Source organism: Microcaecilia unicolor, chromosome 2 (assembly GCF_901765095.1).
Source record: "Microcaecilia unicolor chromosome 2, aMicUni1.1, whole genome shotgun sequence".
NCBI classification, from domain to species: domain Eukaryota; kingdom Metazoa; phylum Chordata; class Amphibia; order Gymnophiona; family Siphonopidae; genus Microcaecilia; species Microcaecilia unicolor.
In genome coordinates, this window is record NC_044032.1 from 389651994 (window position 1) to 389673422 (window position 21429).

At 42.4% G+C, this 21429-nt stretch overlaps 1 protein-coding gene across 1 annotated transcript in view; it reads left to right on the forward strand.

Annotated features, from left to right (window-relative positions):
* The window catches only part of BTC (betacellulin), a 114327-nt gene that overhangs the window by 36829 nt on the left and 56069 nt on the right, over positions 1 to 21429 (forward strand). The window contains exons 3-4 of the mRNA XM_030192136.1: positions 8318 to 8355; positions 8494 to 8552. Of these exons, the coding sequence (XP_030047996.1) occupies positions 8318 to 8355; positions 8494 to 8552 (97 nt within the window). The remainder of the gene's footprint in view (positions 1 to 8317; positions 8356 to 8493; positions 8553 to 21429) is intronic.

A 21429-nucleotide genomic window follows, 5' to 3' on the forward strand; every position in this document is an offset into this window, starting at 1 on the left:
CCACATAAAGTCTCAGTGCAAACCTGTACTGCAGCTCCCAGTCGCGAGGGAACGTGGCGCTTTTCCGTATGCTAGTCAGAAATCCTGTAAACAGCGTCTCCGGCACTTCCTCTTTAAGGTCTGACTTCCACTTTTGTGCATAACCTTTGTAATTAATATCCTCCGTCGAGTCTAGGAGGTTTCTGTGAAAGAATCTCAGCGGCACCATATTCTGTGCCCCCAATGTCAGCGCCGAGCTGATAACCTCCTGCACATCTTCGCATAAATTCACCCAGCCCAATGAGTGTATGTAATGTCTCACTTGATAATATGCAAGGGAGTCTGCCCTCTGTAGCCCAAACTCTCGCTGCAGCTCAGACAGTGCCTTAAGCTGTCCTTCCTCATCCAGTATCTGATATAGATATTGAATCCCTCGCGAGTGCCAATCCGCAAATGTTCTAGAAGAGGTCCCCACCGGAAAGTCCGGGTTGTGTTTAAGTGGCAGAAAGGGGGTCGCCGCTGGTGAGAATCCGTGCCGCCGACACAGCCATCTCCATGCTTCCCGTGCTGAGTTGACAAATGGGTTTTTCCTGATTTCCAGCCGCGGCCTCCTCCCCGTGGTGTGCAGCAGCCATCCCAGGTGCTCCCCGGGAGACAGCAGGGTCTCAATATCAGTTGGCGTGAAGTTCTGTGTACCAGCCAGCCAGTCTCTAATGTGCCTTAGTATGCAGGACACCCCCAAGTACCTTACATTCAGCAGCCCCATTCCCCCATGGGCCCTAGGCTTCTGCAGCACCGATATTGGTAATCTGGGGCGCCGGCCTTTCCACAGGAATTCCTGAATCAGTTGAGACAACCTCCTCTCCTCCCTCCTCCGCATAAATAGTGGCAACATTTGAAATAGGTAAAGCCACTTAGGCGCTATCAACATATTAAACAGCGCTATACGGCCCATTAACGATATGGGGTAGGCGCCCCAGAGTTGCAGAAGCCTACGAGTCTCCATCAGCAGTGGCAATACATTGAGTTTATACAATGTTGACAAGTCCCCTGACACCCGGACTCCTAAGTATTTAATATTACCTTCTGCCCACCCCAGCGGGAATTCCTGGTTCCAACTATCCCTTGTTCTCTCTCCCAGTGGCAACCCCTGTGATTTGGTGAGGTTAAGTTTAAAGCCTGAAAGGTTCCCGTATGTTTGCAACACCTCTAGTAAACAGTACAAGGATGAATGGCCCTCATCTAGGAGCAATAGTAAATCGTCTGCGTATGCAAGAATTTTTGTTGCTACCCCTTGGATTCTTATTCCCTTTATTCCCTCTTCTGCCCGCACCTTGCACAGCAACGGTTCCAATGAGAGCACAAATAGCAGAGGGGACAAGGGGCATCCCTGCCTTGTCCCACACTCTATATCTAGTTCCCGGGTTCTAACCCCATTTATTATAAGCATTGCCTTTGGTGATGAATATAGTGTTCGTATGGCCTGTAGGACCCAACCCGTTATTCCTACCCACTGCAACGTTTCGAACATGAAGGGCCAGAGCACCCTGTCAAAGGCACGCTCTGCGTCTAAACTAGCTACAAGACCACCCTTCCCCTCCACCGCTGCATAGATCACAGTTGCTAACAATTTACGCACATTAAGCACTGACTGTCGCCCTCTAACAAATCCCACCTGGCTATCATGTACCAGCTGGGGCAGCAAGGGAGCCAATCTATCTGCTAGTATGCGGGACAAAATTTTTAGGTCTACGTTGATCAATGATATCGGCCTATACGATCCGGGGCTCAACCGATCTTTCCCTCCCTTTGGTATTAGGCTGATTAATGCTGTGTTCGCCTGTGAGGGTAAAGTCTTGCGTTCTATCACTTCCATATAATATTCCCACAGCGGCCCTACCAACTGGTTCCCCAATAGCTTATAAAATTCGCCCGAATAGCCATCTGGTCCGGGTGCCGAGAACAGTTTCAATGCCTTAATAGCTCTCTGGATTTCTTTAGCTGTTATCGGCTCGTTTAGCCCTGCTGCCTCCTCCGCAGTGAGTTGTGGTATCTCCGAATTTCTCAGATAGGTTCTTATTGCCTCTAAGTTCCCTTCCCCCCCTTGATATAGTGCTGCAAAATGACCCCACAGTGTCTCAGCTATGTCTTCGGCTCTTGTCTTCACCTGCCCCGCACTGTCTTTAATGGCTACAATGAAGTGAGACCCACGGGCTCCCTTCACCATCCTTGCTAAGCGCCCCCCTGCTATATCACCATATTTGTACATCTTGTATTTCCTATATATTAGGGAACGGGTCATTCGCTCATGTAGCAACTCATTCAAGGCTGTTCGTGCCACCATCAGCGCTTCATAATTCCCTGTGGTGGGCGACTTTATATGCCGCCGCTTTGCCTCTCTAAACTGGTGCTCTCTGTATATAATACCTTTTGCAATTCGGCGGTTACGCTGACTGACATACGCAATTATGTGTCCCCTTATGACTGCCTTTCCAGCTGCCCAGAGGAGCACTGGGTCATCTGTGTGCTGCGCATTAAATGTGCAGTAGTCCTCCCACTTTGCAAGCAAGTACTTCTTAAAGTCTGCCGAGTGGTAAAGGTAAGCTGGGAACCTCCAGTTCCCCTGCGCTCTGTAGTATGCCTGCGCTTCAAAATCCACCCATATCATTGCATGATCTGAGAGACCCTCCGGCCCTATTTTAGCCCCTTGTACTTGGCTGAAAAGTTCCTGCGAGAGGAGGATATAATCTAATCTAGAGTGGGTTCTATGGGCCCTGGAGATATGTGTGTAGTCCTTCTCTTCCAGATTTAGCAGCCGCCACGCATCTACCAGTCCCGTGAGCCTGCAGAAGGACTCCAGCAATGAGGGGCCAGATGGAGTCCCTTTGTGTCTAGGCCCTGAGCGATCCAGTTCCCAGTCATAAACCTGGTTCATGTCCCCTGCCACTATTATAGGCAATTCTGGATACTGTTGACACTTAGCCAACAGCTGAGAATAAAAAGCCTTGTTGGTTCCCGTAGGTGCATAAACTGCTATCAGGAGCCGATCCCTACCTTGTAGCTTGAGTTTGACCCCCACATATTTCCCTTCTGTGTCTGTAAACAGCGGTGTAACTTGACAAGCTAGGGCCTTGTGAATTAGAATGGCCACCCCTCCCTTTCTACCTTTTGCTGGTGAGCAGTGTACTTCTCCCACCCATTGCCTTTTCAATTTTTCACTTTCCTCTTGTGAGAGTCTGGTCTTCTGAATACAAGCTACCTGAGCCCCATGGCGTTTCAGCGCATCTAAAATCTTAGTTCTTTTTACTGGGGATGTGACCCCGCAGACATTCCAGGAGACCACCCTTACTTCTCCTCTCTGCTTCTTAGTCAGGAGCAATACTATGTTTCTCTGACCGTTTTCTCAATACGTTGCTCCAGGGGCGCCCAGCCTCCCCCCCAGAGCTTTGCTGTTCCCAGCTATCCAGCTCTCTTAATTTATTTTCTACATATTGACCCTGACTTTCCTGCCTCGAGTTCCCTGCGTGTGAAGTGCCACGTGTTTCCAAAATTCTACCCCCTCCTCCCTCCCCTCCATCCCCCCCTTCCCCCCCTCCCTCCTCCCCTCCTTCCCCGTGCAACTGTAGTTCTGGGTCCATATTCCTACAGACCTAGAGTCACTTCAATGCTAATGGCCCCCCCACCTCTGTAGCTTTTCCAAAGTACCCAGGTTTCCACCCCTTACTGTATGGAATGTTTCCAACCATTATTACACTGAAAAATAACAATTTCACAGGTTATTTGTCATACCTAAACACAGGAACTTCACTTAACGTTATTACTGCCCTGGATATTGTTCACATTATTCTCTATCTCATTTATGAACGCTGAGGCCTCTGCCACTTCTTCGAAAGACCTCCATCGTCCCTCGTGCTTGATCTTGAGAATGGCTGGGTAAATCAACATGAATTGAATGCGTGCCTCATGCAGTCTCTTGCACAGCGGGGTAAAGTTTCTCCTCCTTCCCTGCAACTGTGCCGAGTAATCCTGGAATATTCGAACTGTGTGTCCGTCATATTGAGTAGAGTCTCTCTTCATCCTGTATCCCTGCAAGATTTCCACCTTGTGTAAATAATTGTGTACTTTCAGTATAATTGCTCTCGGAGCCTGTCTTCCTTCTTGTTTTCTGCCCACGCGATGGATCCGCTCCAGGCATAGCGGTCCCGCATGGTCCGAGAGCGCGAACTCTTCTTTTAGCCATTTTTCTATTGTGGTACTCAGTACACCATCTCCCACTGATTCAGGGACGCCAGTGATCCTAAGGTTTGCTCTCCTTGACCTATTTTCTAGGTCGTCTAGAGCCGACGCCATATTTTCGATCTTTCCCAATGCTCGCTCCAGCTTTTGAGCTGCCGGCGTCTCTGCATCCTCCAGCGCTGAGACCCTCCGTTCCAGCTCCGTCGCTCTTTGCGCTGTTTCGCCTAGCATCGTTTCCATATTTGCTAGCCGCCCTTCCAGCCGCTCCCATCTCGGCTCCATTGCCTTCTCCACCGCCGCGGTGAGTTGCGACAGCTGTTCCAGGGAGAACACGGGGGTTTCCGGCGTTTGTTTTGCTTCTGCCGCGCTTTCCGCGCTTCGGGCCTTCTCCTTTTCCTTTTCTTTTTTCTGCCCTCTGCTCGCCATTGCTTTCCCCGATGTTTCTATAAATTTGTCCATCTGCTATGCGCTACTTTCGTTTAGTGCTCCGTTGGTTCCCTTCCTGTATTTAAATTAGTTTAAGGTTTCCACAGTGAATTAAGAGGTGTTGGGGCCTAAGAGAGCCTGAGAACACGTCTCACTCCCTCTACAGCATCACGTGACTCCCTCTGTCGATAATCTGATTTTAAAATAAGCATTTTGTTAGTATCTTCTTCCAGTTGATTTTTTTTTTTAACTCTGACCTTGTCTTACTGTGCATATTTCCCTACTCAAGTTATATCTGCTGTAAGCCTTATCAAAGGTTACGGCACATAGTTGTGTATAAGGCACTGCTTGATATCAAGCGTTGTCTATTATCCTCTGTGTATAAAATTGTCGTATCTGCTCTGCTGTGCACACACAGCTGCTCCGGTATGCTTTTCTACAAATATAGTTAGGAAATGACATGTAAAGGCCGATATGATTTTTATCAGCTGTCAAACGGAAGCAACATTCTTATGGTCTTCTGCAGGAACTAATCTGTTGAATGGTTCAGAAGTGCTAGAGATAAATGCCTGATACCAAAGATCTACTCCCTCTTGTCAAACAGCTTAACTATGCCTGAACTTCCCTAAGTAAATTTTCTTCAGAAGATAGGCTCTTTGATTTTTAATTCCTCCTGTTTTATTAAAAAAAAGTTTTGCTCTGTTGAGGAGTAGGGAAGGAACCTTTTATAAATCAGGCTAGTGGTATAAGTTCAAATTTTGGACCCCTAATCAAAATTTTGCAGAGATTCCCCCCCCCCCCCCCCCCCCCCCCACCATGGTAGTCAGGATCACCCCCTCTGATCTGAATATGAAGGAAAGAGCACTTCCCTTTGAAGACCAAGGAAAAGGTGAGGGGTGGAAAGGGATGGGCCCGATATTCAGCCAGCGGCAATTAGCGTTAAACCCAGAAATTCAATGCTACCATGTCCAGGCAGCAACATTGAATTTCTGGGTTTGTGGAGCTGGTTAAGTGCTGCTGAAAATGAGCAGTTAACCCCAAACAGGCAATTTAACCAGCCACGAGACATTTCTGTCTGGTTAAATTGCTTTGAATATCGATCCCAATGTTGTTTAGAGTGTGCAGCAGTCTGGGGGTAGTTCCCACCCCCAGCTGACACCAGCACAGGGCCCCTTTTGCTGCAGCTTAGTAAAAGGTCCCCAGCATGTATGTGCAAACCAGTATATACAAGTAGCACACACTCTTATCAGTGAACGGCATTGATTTGAAATGACTGCCTGTGCCTATATAGGGGTAGATTCTATCTTGCTTCTCATTCATAAGTGCCAGGGCAAAATTTAACCCCACAAAACACACACATACACACTCACTCACACAGTTAATAACTGATGATACAGTTTCAGGCCTTCTTGATTCTGAACAATTTATTTCTAAATCACGTTACATTTTCTTCTGACATGTCTTCAACTCCTTAAAGCTGTTCATGCTCCTAGCACACGCTGCTATTGATATGTAACAAAGCAAAGTTTCATAGCTGGTCTTGTCCAGCTCTGTTAGTTATTCACTATCTTCAGCTTTGAGAATAATTTTCCAGCTGTTGAAACTGTAACAGGCAATGTGAGGAATTAGAGCGATGCAGATACCACATCAGTAAAGCGAGAAGCAATGTCTGAGATTGTGAAACCACTTGGGACAGTGAAAGTACCTGCATATAATAAAAAATGTAAACCAAGGTGGGACCAAGATAGCATCCTGAGAAGATGTGGGGAGAGGTTCTCTGCAGTTTTCCAAGAGATACTGTAGCTGCTGTGGGGAAAAGGAATGCAAAACAACCTACCCCTCTGGGTCTGGTGAGCCTCCCAAGCTGATTCAGACCACTCTGGATTTTGCAGAGGCTTGCCCCCGAAACAATTGCCTGGCAACTTTGGGGGTCCCTGGAGGCTCCATGGGGAGTAGTTTGGCAATGGAATCTCTGAGCCCTGTAGCAGTTGCTGTACTGCCGCAACCCGGAAATGATTCTGCTGGCAGGTCGAGGAGTAACTAGAAGCTGAAACACTTTCATGGAGAATCCGCTGTTGAGGCTGGTGGCTTCTTCCCCCATTGGAGAAGGAAGACTTGGAATATGGAGTGAGAGTAGTATTGCCTCCTCCTGAATCCAGTTGCAGTCTTCCTCCGTGGGACCATGGCATTTGTTTAAAAAACCCCCCACAAAAAACAGGACAGTCACTGTGGATACCTTATGGGAGACTTTACAACTATTGGACAACTCTATTCAGGTATCCACTTCTCATTTTTCTGTTAAATTTGATGATATTCAGACACAGTTGACCAGTCAGTCCCAGATAGATTACATTACACACTACACTCTGTTCTTGTATTCTGCTAATACCCAATGAGTTCAAAACTGATCACAAACAAGAAAAACTAGATAAAACACCTAGGATCATATAAAATGTTAAAAAAAAAACTTCTGCAAATAAAATCCAGATTATATCAGTTTAGAAGTAACTTACAAAAAAAGAATAGTTTTTATCATTTTCCTAAATAATGTAAAATTATACTCTTCTTAAATTCTTTGATAGTACTTTCCAAACTTTAGCTGCCTGATTGGAAAAGAGAGAATTAAAAAGTTTCTTTGATCTTATCTCTTTATGATCTGGAAAACATAGTTGGCTCAAAGATTGTAAAAAATGTTTATGGAAGACACATGAAAAATCAAGTAAATGAATCATATAGCCAGGAGCTATTTCTTGTTGAATCTTGAAAATCGCCCATGCTTTTATCGATTACTGCTGGGTTACATATGGAACCCTCACCATCTCCTAAATAGGAGGTGGCAAGGGCTCCAACAGTAAATGGCTGTGTGAGAATTTTTAAGTAGCGCATGGCCATTTACTGTGTCTATTTGGAAAATGCCCTTTGACCTGCTGTGGTAAAAAGTGGCATCGGCATAGCAATCCCACGTGCCAATATCACCGTGGATCACCCTTTACCATTGCTTGGTAAAAGGTCCCTTAGTCTTATCCTTGTTTAATTTTAGTAAACTTTGAGATCCATTTAGCAGTTGTCTTCTGCACTGTTCTAGCTCCATTGAGGTTCCTAGGCCTGAATGTTTGCTTGAGCCTGAGGATGAGGTACCTCATTGTGGGTGCTCAATAGTGCGGAGGATGCAGTGAGGAGTAAATGCTTCAACAACACAGTAAACCCTGCACTGAGGTATGTGTGTTGCTGTCCCTTCGGCTTACCTTTTCCTGTGAGACACAAGTACAGATCAATTAGCTCAAAAGAACCTGCCCTTGCCAGGCAAAGATAACCAAGGATTGCTAGTATAAACCCCCTGGTGATTGAGCAACCTTAGGAAAAATGATGTTGATATGTCACAGTTGTTTGCCCAAAATAACCTCCATGCCAAGTCAGGGAATTTAATATTAAATTATGATTTATTTTACATTTGACCAACAAGTGTTAAGTAATTTTATATTTTATGTCAAAACTGACAGATAATAAATTAACACATATGTTTCAATTTACAGGGTTGCACAACCAAATAGTTTTGTTTTCAAGAACATTAATGAGAATGAATACTAATCACTTAAATCATTTACTTAGAACTATTCGAGTGAATTTGCTTCAATAAGTACTAGATTCTTTAAAGTTTTTCCCTGTTAATTTTCAGGTTTCACACCTCGGACATTCCCAAGGATTCCGTATCAAGTATGTTTTTTCTTACTCTCACTTTCTCTTTATATTTCTCTCTCATCTATTTCTCTGTCTCTTTCTTTATATTCTTTCCCTTTGTGGGCACACTTTCAGGAAAAATCTCAGTCACTTAACTGTTTTTTCTCTTCCTAGGGCTCTCTTGAATGGTGGGCACCTTTCGACAACAGTTATCCAGCGAAGACTTTCCTCAGGTCAGTTTGGACAACTTCTTTGTTCTTCCTATTCCCTGACTTTTAAAACATAAAAAGTGATCATTGGCCCTAGCTAGACATAAGTAGATAACACCCTCTTCTTGAATATGAGTTTATTTTCCTATACAATTTCCCCAGAAAATAAAATGTATAATTAAGTGTCTCCTGTCTAAACCCACCCAAGATTTAAACAGATTTTCTCACACACACTTGTCCATTCACTTATTTAACTCAGATACTCACATTCCCCTTCCCTGAACCACTCTTTTCCACAAATATGCCAGCTTATACCGGCAGGACTTCTTATATGCAATTCTGACACTCTAGGTGACGGCATCAGCTACTTAGACTGCCAAGGACTTTTAGGTACACTTTAAATGAACTGTTCACTTTCGGACATCAGTTTCATTTTTTTTTAACATCACCAGTTAACTTAGTTCTTGCATTTGGAACCAATTGTCTAAAGCTATCTTCTGTGCTGTAAACACAGAACCATCTGCCAGCTTTCTCTTTAGATCTCTGAAGTCCTTTCCTCGGAACTCAGGAGTTCCTAGCCTATAGCTTTTCCAAAGAAAAATTAATTGTTTACATATCCCACAACTTCATAAACTTTATCAGTACTCCTAGCTGCCATTTTGCGTCAGGACATGAACCATCTCACAAATGGAAGAGCCAAAGAAAGTCCACAAGACTCTCATTACCATTTATTAAGTACACTCTTATTCATCCTTACACTTACATTACTCTTATTCCTTAAAATTCTTGCAAATTTCATTAAACATCTGATGAAGAAGGGCAACCTTCGAAAGCTAATCAAGAAATGTATTAAGTTATGTCCAATAAAAATGGTATCATCTTATTTTCTTTTCAATGTTTTATTTTGTTTGATTTCTATTGATAACCTTAAGAGTGGACTAACACAGCTACCACACTCCTCTATTAAACAAGTAGAAATTGTCTAAGACTAAACAGGGAATTTTAAACTTATTCAAAAATACATCAATAACCCTAAAACGTTTGAATATCAGTTTGTGTGTCACCCACCCGTGACCTTCTAATTTCAACCAATCTTAATAAAATTTAAACAAATGGGACCTCAATACTCCCGATAGTGGATGTTTAATACTGTATGTATTTTCCCTATCATAAATGGAAGTGAGGTAATATCATAGGTCCCCGATGAGAAAAAAGAATCAACTGCAAAGACTCCTTATCAAGGAGAAAATCAGATGATTTAAAAAAACCTTTTTTTCTAAATACAGGGACAGGTGAGTGACCACACAAAACAAAATACAAAAAGTGGACAAAAATTGAAATATTCAGAATATTCAAAAATAGCAGGAAATCCCACCAAAAAATGGCGCCGAATCCTAAGAGGTTTTTTAAGTCGCCTGATTTTTCTCCTTGATAATCAGGAGTTTTTGCAGTTGATTATTTTTTCCTTTTTTTCTCTTCGGGGACCTATGATATTACCTCACTTCCATTTATGATAGTGGATGTATTTTCCCTGTCGGGAGTTTTGAGGTCCTGTTTGTTTAAACCTTTATTAAGATATTTCATGGTTGAAATTGGAAGGTCAAAGGTGGGTGAGATACAAACTGATATTCAAACTTTCTAGGGTTATTGATTAAACAAGTAGAGGCAAACTCCTTTACACCTGCCTCCTTCCAGTGTTTCCTTCCAACAGACTCTGGCAAACAACTGCAGACTCTAGAATGTTTACCTTGGTTACCATGGCAACCAACAGGCACATGTACACCTTCACCTGCTGCATTCCAGTCACGCCATGAGAATAAATAAAATATTTTTTTCCTTTTTCCCCAGAAACACCTGGAGCCTAGCCAGGAGCCACAGGTGAGCCTGCCCTTTAAAACAAACAAACAAACACAAAATCACAGCTTTACACCAGCACAGAAAATATACACTGCATCCAGCTCAGTAGTCCCTGTGCAGCCTCCAGTCTACCAGCTGTGCAAAATCCTGATGTACGGCCCGGCCCAGCAGTTATTCTCATTGATTATCTTTGCAGTAGAGGCCTTTTAGCAGATCTGCAGGATATACCAGTCCCTCAATACATGCATTTCCTCCAGGAGGCAGCATGTGTTTATTCTGGTCCTGCTCACTTGTTCTTATTTATTTTATTTATTTATTTGGATTTATTTACCGCCTTTTTGAAGGAATTCACTCAAGGCAGTGTAAAGTAAGAATAGATCAAACATGTGCAATAGACAATTATAGAAGTAAAAATATTCAAATAACAATACAAAGTATGGCTTGGTATACTACTTACAATGTCAACACAATACGTAATAGAACATTTTAAGTGATAGTGAAGGGTAAAGCAAAGCTACAACATATAGATAGGTAAGAGAGTAAGAAGAGTTAGAAAGTAAGAAAGTTGCACATGAGATCAGAGAGATGGTTAAATATTATTTTAGCTATGGTAGGAGTGGATAAACATGTCCTGCTGCAGTATCACGAGACATGGTAGCTCCACCTTGTGGACAGCCCTTTCCATAATGCGACATCATAGAGAAATATAAAAAAAGACGAAGACTATATGGTCTATCCAGTCTGCCCATCCATACCATCTGCTATTCCTTTCTCTTCCGTAAAGATCCTATGTGCTTGTCCCATGCTTTTTTAAATTCAGATACAGTCTTCATCTCCACCACCTCCACCGGGAGGCCATTTCACACATTCTTAGATTACTCCTGAGTCTGTCTGCTTTCACTTTCATCCTATGCCCCAGTGCTCCCTTCAATTGAAAGAGACTTGCCTCCTGTGCATTTATGCCATGCAGGTATTTAAATGACTATCATATCTCCCCTCTACCTGCTTTCTTCTGAAGTATACATATTGAGATCTTTAAGTCTGTCCCCATAGGCTTTGGGAGGAATTCTATATATATAGCACTGAAAGGATCGCCGCTGAGTTCGTATTCTGTAGAGGGTGCTTGACCTTTATAGAATGCTGGAATAGTGCTCAGGTCACACTTCTCTTTGGGCACTGGATGTACACCTGATAGAATAAAAGTGGGAGGACGACCAAGGATTCCAAAGACTGAAAGGATATATAATAATAAAGATGTTTATTGAGGTATAAAGACTCGACACAACGTCGTGTTTCGGCCATTAGGCCTGCATCAGGAGTCTTAATGCCGAATGCTTTTGAGAACTATTTGATGAAGGCAAATCCTCAACAAAGGGAGGTCTTTAGAAAGACCGTTGTGAAGGTGAGCGTGCTTCGTTGTCTCCTCTGACACAACGCTTGTATAGAATGCTGCAATAAACATCTTTATTATTATATATCCTTTCAGTCTTTTGAATCCTTGGTCGTCCTCCCACTTTTATTTTATTTCTTGTTGTTGTCCGTGGGGCGTCTAGAGTTCTCCGCCTTCTGGCGGATATTTTTTCTCTGTACACCTGATAGAAACAGGTCTAAGTCTGGCACCCAAAGTTAGGCACGGATTGGCACTGTTCTATAACTTGGTGCCTAACCTTTGGGAATGCTCCTGACTCACCCCTTCCCCTCCCATGGCCACGTCCCCTTATGGGTCATGTGCGGGAAAAGTTAGACACCGGTTTATAGAATGGCTTGCAGGGGAGATCTGGATGCAGCATCAATAAAGCACAAATTACGTGTGATTGGCTGAGAGAGACCTGGAGGAGGGGCATAATCGATCACCCTTGAAGAAAAGCTCGTCCTGCTCGTCAGGGACGTCCTTCTAAAGTGCCTAACATGGACATCCTTCACTAAACCAAAAAAAGGCGTCCCTGACGAGCAGGACGGGCTTTTCTTCAAGGGTGCTCGATTATGCCTCTCCTCCAGGTCTCTCTCAGCCAATCACAGCGCGTTTAGCTCTCACTGGTGTCAGCTAAATGCGCTGTGATTGGCTGAGAGGCCATGGGGGGCCTCACAATCGTCCATTAGCCCTCTCTTCAGCTGCCAATGAGGAAGGGAAAATGTCTCAAAGGAAGATTTAAAACAGAAGAGCGAGAGTAAAAATGAAGAAGTATGATGTCCTTTTTTTGTTGTTGTTGTTGTTGTTATTTTGAGTGAAGGACGTCCAAAAAGGATGTCTTTTTGGAGTGGGTTTTTATTATTATTATTATTATTATTATAAGTGAAGGACGTCCAAAAAGAATGTCTTTGGAGTGAGTTTTTTTTTTTTTTTTACAGGTGAAGGATGTCCAAAAAGGATGTCCCTGACGACATTTTTTTCTTCCCTTTGCCCCAGCGAGAGGTGTAGACCTCCCGTTAGATTTTCCACGGTTAGGCAATCAGAAAACGGTAGAGCATCTCATTACAATACGATTTATACACATTGGGGTACTAATTTGCTCATCTACATTCCGTTTTCGTTAGCTGCTACCGTGATCGGAAAATGGCTCGGAGTAGCATTTAGTGCATGCCACCATTTACTACTTGCTCGTTAATGGCTCGTTAAGTTTAGTGCATCTGGCCCAGAGAACAGTTCACAAAACAAAGCCACCCTTACCACTGAAAACCTAACACCAGCTCAGGGCACGCGTTGGGCTGTTTGAAGAGAATATTTCCTATGACTTTTTCTTTAAAAGCTGACAATTTTTATTTAATTTGAAAGCAGAAGGAAGCCCGTGCAAGCCTCTAAGTTCTGGTAGTGAGAATGTATGCGAGTGAATGAATGAGTGTATGTGAGTCAAAGCAAACCTGAAAGTGAAAGCACACATTGGTAACTGTTTTCTGCGTAAAAAAAAATTTGAAAAGCTTATATTTAAAGATGCAGAAGACCAGTGCCGATGTGTGCTTTGCTTCTGGGTTTGCCTGGTGTATGAGTTCAAGAGCTGTGCTTATCACAAAATTCTTGTGCGCATGCATCAGGCGTGTTCCTCCCTCTCGCTTTCAGTCAAATAGCACACATATCATTTGTATCTTTTTACAGTTGGGGCACTGGGGAACTGTTTTACAGTGCTGCTCCTGTGGTATTGATTGGGCTGTATTCCAGATAGAGCATTGGCCCATCAGTGCCTTTTCTGTACTCTATATCATCTCCTCCCAAATATATAATTTCATGCAGCTGAAGAAGAGGATTGTAGTCCTCAAAAGCCTCAATAAATTGGTTATCCTATAAGATGTCAACAGGTTAGCCCTGTGAAGGGTTCTGTTCGTGTTCCTGTAGAGCTGGTGAAAGAGTTAACAGCTGGTGGCAAACTTATTGCCTTTAAGCAGTCTGACAACAAACAATTCTAAATAAGATCCAATCTTACCCTTTTAATATTTTCGAGTATTTAAAATCACATTACATATTGCAAAGTTAGATATCTAGGGCTCTGATACCACTGCATCTTTGCCCTAGCATAGATCCTAAGCTCTAGATTTATTAATGTGCTTTTCCATATTACTGCACGCTAGCATGTATTAATGCGAGTTATTTACTACAGGTCACATTTTATGCCATGGGTTCTAGTTACTAAAAACATGCATTAACCTGTGCTAAGGTGGTAGAGAACTTTAATATACAGCTCAACCCTGTTAGAACGCGAATTCGCGTATAACACAATTCAAGCGTGGTTCCCAATTTTTGTAAGCTGAAATGTGTTTTTAGTCAATAAAGCTATTCTGTCGTGCCTTTCTCGTGTCTTGAGTGTGCAAACTCACTGCAACCAATAACATACTCGACAGCATTATCACAATCCTTCTTAAGACTGACAATGTTTTTTTTTTCCTCAAATTGCAAGTTGTTATATGAAAAAATTAAAGAAATGTTGTTAACTTAAACGGAAGAAGTTTAGAAAACAAATTGTTGCACTTGATAGAATCAAATCTGGAGTCCAGATAACTGCCCTGCCGATCCATCTGCTGATAACCTAATAAGCTGATATGGCAGAATCAGTCAGCTACTAGCCCCAAAAACACCACATCAAAAATACAGCCGCTCAATTAAGGTATTATATCAACATTCCAGATGAACTTCTGAAAGACGCTGATACAGTGAATAATCACAAGTGAGGATTCTGTTACTGCATTTTTAAAGAAGCTAAACCTAAAAAAAGTTTTTTATATTGGTGGTTAAGCCTGGGGTGCAATCACAAAAAATGTGCACTTCTAAATAAACTTGTATTTATGAACACTTTACAACACAACTATTGACTTCTTAAATACTTTATTGTACAACGCATCAAAGATTGAAGCATTATTTATATATAGTAATTCTATAGTACTTAATTATCATTCACAAAATCAAGAAGCATGCGGAATTGATGATAGGTATAAGTTGAATGCAGAAAAATGCGTAAAATTTTCTAATGTGATCTGCTTATATCACGATGTGATTCTTTGGACCACGAGCACACATTATAAGAGGGTTGAGCTGTATTTGGCTCTACAAGTTTATAAATGTGGCAGTCATATAACTCAAAATAATAACACATTCAGAAAACCACCATAGTTACTGATTTATGGTATGGCATAGTTCAGCATCAACAGATAGATTTTTAGTTTTTCACCTTTACAATGGCTACATATTTAGAAGCATTAGTAACCGGTAAGAATGACTCATGAGATCTGAGCGTGCATTCATGCAGCCTGCTGCCTCTGTTTTCAGTGCTAAATAGTTATCCAGATGTATTAGCTGACATTTACAGAACTCTGCTGAGAGTCGCTCTTCAAGATATAAATAGGATATTGAATGAAATATTTATAAGCTGGTTCAGGATAAAAACTTTATTATTTCTATTTTTAAAAAACCCTGTATGCAATAAACCAATTAAAAGCTTTTGCTCAAGTGCTTATGTGCTGTACAATAAAATATAGGTTTGCCCTTAGGATTCTTATGGCAAACTCCTGTGGTCCTACCAGAGCAGTATTTTTATTTTGCTGCATGTCCATTTTCATCCCCCCCAAAAGGTCGTTTTTTACAGGCATGCTGAAAAATGGACCTACGCGTGTCTGCACCAGCACGGGCCATTTTTCAGCACACCTTTGTAAAAGGATCCCTCAGTGAAGTTATATGGTAATACTTTTAAAACAAATAGGAGGAAATATTTTTTTCTCAACGAATAGTTAAGCTCTGGAACTTGTTGCCAGAGGTGTTAGTGTATCTGGGTTTAAAACAGGTTTGGACCAGTTCCTGGAGGAAAAGTCCATAGTCTGTTATTGAGATAGACATGGGGAAGCCACTGCTTGCCCTGGGATTGGTAGCATGGAAAGTTGCTACATGGGTTTCTTCCAGGTACTTGTGACCTGGTTGTCCAGTGTTCGAAGCAGGATACTGGGCTAGATGGACCATTGGTCTGACCCAGTATGGCTAATCTTATGTTCTTATAGTTTACAACTTTGTAATAATTAATGAGAATAAAACCTGAGACTATAACAGGTAAAGAATTTAAGCTGTGTCCAATAAAGAACTTTTTTCCAAGAAGAACCAAGTAGTGTGACCTTATTGCTAGTTATATCTTGGGTAAATTTCTCTAGCTTTGCATTAGAACGTTTGGCTTGACATTTTTCTGGATTCATTTGACTAGCCTTACGTGTTCTCTGACCTTGTATCGAGCACAATGTATCCAATCTATTTTACTCAAATGCCTCTAAAACTATAGCCATGAACAAGATGAGTTTGTATTAGCAATACTAAGCGTCATTCTCAGTTTCAGGATCCACAAGTCTCTTTATAGGCATGCAACATGATTCTTTCACATGGAATTTTTTGAAGTACAGCAGAGAAATTTATATTTACACATTAAGACTGATCAAAGATAACATAATATGTGGGTGTTTTGAGACTTGCCTTGCCTCTAATGTGGCTCGTTGATGAATGCTGTTTGATGCAGTTACATGTTTACCCTTTGAGAGGAGGAAAACACAAATTTTAATTTCAAAAAGCACTGATTCCTTAGATTTAAATATGTTTATGTCACGATTCTGTTATATTAACACTTCTGCAAAAGGGTTTAAATCAAATGATGCACAATTTTATCATTCATTCCAAGTGCTGTTCCTTTTTTTTTTTGCATCATGAGCAAAATGTACTGTGTGTAGGTTCAAATTATCTTCTGTCAAGCCAGAGTCTTGTTTGCTTTTGTGTGCTGTGAGTAGATTGATGTGTTAGCCCTGTGTTAGTCCACTTTTAAAGGTAATAAATAGAAAAAAACATAGAAAAGAAAATAAGATTATACCTTTTTATTGGACTAACAATACATTTTTTTGATTAGCTTTCGAAGGTAACCACCTTCTTCAGATCAGAAATAAGCAAATGTTGATACATAACAGTATATTAAAGTGAAACAACAAAGCATTCCAATGGAAGTTTCAGAGGAAGAGGGTGGAGTGGGTTAGGTGAGAAACAGGGGTAGCTGGGTGAATGAGAGACAGGGAGAGATGCATGGTAGATAAGAGGGTGACAAAGCAGTAGAATTTTATGGTTTATAATTGACTAGAAAACCCAGATCTTTGTTAAGTCCTGTCTGGTGGATGTCAAAATATTTAATCATTTTGATTTCATTCCTGGATTGTCTTAAAGTTTTGTTTTAGTATTCTCATGAAATCATTGATACAGTGTTGTGATTTTGTAAACTGCTGTTCCACAGAGGTGACATCCTAGTTGACACTGGCATTTTTCATATGACGTCTATGTAAATTAAATCTCGTCTTTAGCATCTGGCTTGTTTCTCCAATGTAGCACCCTTCTTCACACTTTTTCATTGAATGATATATACCACATTTGAAGATTAGCATGTGAAGGGTTCCTTTATGTTGAATGTTTTTCCTTTGTGAATAACTGTGGGATCCTTTGAGATGTTTTGGCACAGTTTGCAGCTAAATATATTGCAAGGATGTGTGCCACTCTGTTCTTTTTGAGTTTCTATCGGGAGCTTGCTTTTCACTAGTTTGTGTTTTAAGATGGATGGCTGTCGGAAGGCCAGCACTGGTGGGGATGGGAATATCTCTTTCAGTAGTTCATCCTCCTTGGAGTAGTGGTTGTAAATCTTTTCTGATTCTTCTCAATTTTTCTAGCTCTGGGTTGTATGTCACTACAAGGGGGATTCTCTCTGTGCCTTTCTATTCCTTGTACTGAAATAGGTTTTCCATGGGTATTTTAAGGGATGAGGAAGGGGGAACGCTGGAACTTCCCTTAAAAACATTAATGGCAGAAGGCGATTACCTTGCTAGCGCCCATTTCATTTCAATGAGAAACGGGATTTTTTTACTAGTATTTGTATAAGTGCCAAAATTCTACCTCAGTGCTATTCTGTAAATACCAGCTTAAATTACAAAGCACATATTCACAAGCAGGGTGTACTGTTAGGGTTTCAAGGCAGAAACTAGGTTCGTGAGCCCTTGGGCCACTGCTGAGGAGCGGCAGTGGCAGGCAAAACCACCCCACACCAGAGACAAGGCAGAACTCTGACAGAAACAGCTAGACTTCACCTGCACTTGACCGCCCTTCCCCAGGAGTTGAGCCCCTGGGTGCAGGCAGCCGGCAGGACTTACCGGACAGGGCAGGAACTGGATACCAACTAGGCTGAACAGAGACTGATGGTCAGAGGGGAAAGGAATATACATGGGCAGCAAGGCAGGAAACTGGGCTAGGACTCACAGACAGTCAGTAAGTCACAAAGCAGGAAATGGACAAGCTAAAGGACAGGAACTGAAAGCTGACAAGCAGCCACTGAAACAGGGTACAAACACTGACAGAAAAGAGTCAGGACTGAAAGCTGCCACACAGCCACTAAGAAAGAGACACAGACAAACAGAAACTAGACCAGGAATACAGACCAGAAACAAGACTAGGAAATAAGCAATAAACCTAAGCTAAACTACACACAGACTAACTAGAACCGGACAAGAAACTCAAACAAGAAACCAGACTAGGCAGAAGTGCAACAAAGCACCAACAAACCATGGACCTTAGACGATGCAAAGGCAAACACAGAAGTTTCCAGGTGATTAATAAAGCCCATCAGCTGCAGGAATCACAAGGCAGCTACGAGTGTTGTTCAGGCACAAACAAGAGAAGCAAGTCTGGCAGCCCGGAAGATCTGGACCGGACTGGGCTGAAGTATGGAACGGGTGACAGTCCATAGCAGCCACCGGTTCTGGCCACCAGAGGGCGAGGTGAGCACAGACAAGGAAACAGTTACCATCGTGACATGTACACATCGGCACAGCTTGGGCTGAGCATGGGCAAGACTCACAGGTGTAATACTGTAAGTTATATGTACATCTGCGGAACTTAGTTGCTAACATATAAGCTCTGAGTCTGGTGTAAGTAATCACACCTGATTTTTTTAGTGTGCATTTAAGCGGTTAGGCACCTATGTTCCTTTGCAGAATAGGCTCTTGCCAGGCTCTCTCTGGATTCCTGATTATAAGCATCCCATTATAGAATTGCCCTCATGAAGGGTAACTGAAATGGTAAGGGTGTCTTCTAATACAGAGGAGTCCCTTACCTTTCTGAGTTTATCCTCAGTAGTAACAGTTTTTTGGGATTCTGCCAAGTACTCGTGAACTGGATTGGCCACCAATGGATAAAAGCTTCTATAAAATTACATTATATATGTGCTGCTCTCCAAATTTTGATGAAGGAGTGGCCTTGCAATCCAGAGGTGGCCGTTTCAAATACCACTGCTGCTCCTTGTGATCTTGGGCAAGTCACTTAACCCTCCATTGCCTCAGGTACAAACTTAGATTGCGAGCTCTCCTGGGACAGAGAAATATCCAGTGTACCTGAATGTAACTCATCTTGAGCTACTACTGAAAAAGGTGTGAGCAAAATGGAAATAGAAATAAAATAAACATCATTGAAAATATTATACTAGTATAGGCGTTAAAATTAACATGATTTTGTTTTCATTATAAATAATTTCTGTAAGCTGTTACAGCTCCAGTATACACAGTGCAAAATAAGACAGCAGATGTAAATTCTCAAATTGGACGTATTCCAAACACTAAAATGAAAATAAAATGATTTTTTCCTACCTTTTTTGTTTGGTGACTTTGTTTTTCTATCCATATTGGTCCCAGTCTCTGATTCTGCTGCTGTCTATCTGTTCTCTTAACTCCATTTCCAGGGCTTCCTTTCCATTTATTTCTTTGCTTTCCTCCTTTCTTCTTCATTTCTTGCCCTACATCCATAAGTAAAAGCTGGGTCCTCCTTCGTGGAATTGACTGGAGGAGGTATAACGTGGATCCAGCTTTTGCCTATTTTCTCCGTCCATGTGCAGTTTTTCTCCTCTCTTCTCTTTTCCTCATCTCCATCCATGCGCATCTTCTTCTTTTTTCTTTCCTTCCCTCCATCCATGTCCAGCATTTCTCCTCTCTCTTCCCTCCCCTGTATCCATATAAAGCAATAATTAGTACATAAGTACATAAGTACATAAGTAGTGCCATACTGGGAAAGACCAAAGGTCCATCTAGCCCAGCATCCTGTCACTGACAGTGGCCAATCCAGGTCAAGGGCACCTGGCACGCTCCCCAAACGTAAAAACATTCCAGACAAGTTATACCTAAAAATGCGGAATTTTTCCAAGTCCATTTAATAGCGGTCTATGGACTTGTCCTTTAGGAATCTATCTAACCCCTTTTTAAACTTCGTCAAGCTAACCGCCCGTACCACGTTCTCCGGCAACGAATTCCAGAGTCTAATTACACGTTGGGTGAAGAAACATTTTCTCCGATTCGTTTTAAATTTACCACACTGTAGCTTCAACTCATGCCCTCTAGTTCTAGTATTTTTGGATAGCGTGAACAGTCGCTTCACATCCACCCGATCCGTTCCACTCATTATTTTATACACTTCTATCATATCTCCCCTCAGCCGTCTCTTCTCCAAGCTAAAAAGCCCTAGCCTTCTCAGCCTCTCTTCATAGGAAAGTCGTCCCATCCCCACTATCATTTTCGTCGCCCTTCGCTGTACCTTTTCCAATTCTACTATATCTTTTTTGAGATACGGAGACCAGTACTGAACACAATACTCCAGGTGCGGTCGCACCATGGAGCGATACAACGGCATTATAACATCCGCACACCTGGACTCCATACCCTTCCTAATAACACCCAACATTCTATTCGCTTTCCTAGCCGCAGCAGCACACTGAGCAGAAGGTTTCAGCGTATCATCGACGACGACACCCAGATCCCTTTCTTGATCCGTAACTCCTAACGCGGAACCTTGCAAGACGTAGCTATAATTCGGGTTCCTCTTACCCACATGCATCACTTTGCACTTGTCAACATTGAACTTCATCTGCCACTTGCACGCCCAATCTCCCAGTCTCGCAAGGTCCTCCTGTAATCGTTCACATTCCTCCTGCGACTTGACGACCCTGAATAATTTTGTGTCATCGGCGAATTTAATTACCTCACTAGTTATTCCCATCTCTAGGTCATTTATAAATACATTAAAAAGCAACGGACCCAGCACAGACCCCTGCGGGACCCCACTAACTACCCTCCTCCACTGAGAATACTGGCCACGCAATCCTACTCTCTGCTTCCTATCTTTCAACCAGTTCTTAATCCATAATAATACCCTACCTCCGATTCCATGACTCAATTTCTTCAGGAGTCTTTCGTGCGGCACTTTGTCAAACGCCTTCTGAAAATCCAGATATACAATATCAACCGGCTCCCCATTGTCCACATGTTTGCTTACCCCCTCTCTTCCCGCCAACCCCTCCATCCATCCATGTCCAGCAATTCTCCTCTATCTCCTGCTCTCCATCCATGTCCAGCATTTCTTCTCTCTCCCCTGCCCTCCCCTCCCATGTCCAGCAATTCTCTCTTCCCTGCCCTCCCCTTTCATGTCCAGCAATTCTCCTCTGTCCCCTACCATCCATGTCCAGAGATTCTCCTCTCTTCCCTTCCCTTCCCTCTCATCCATGTCCAACGATTCTCC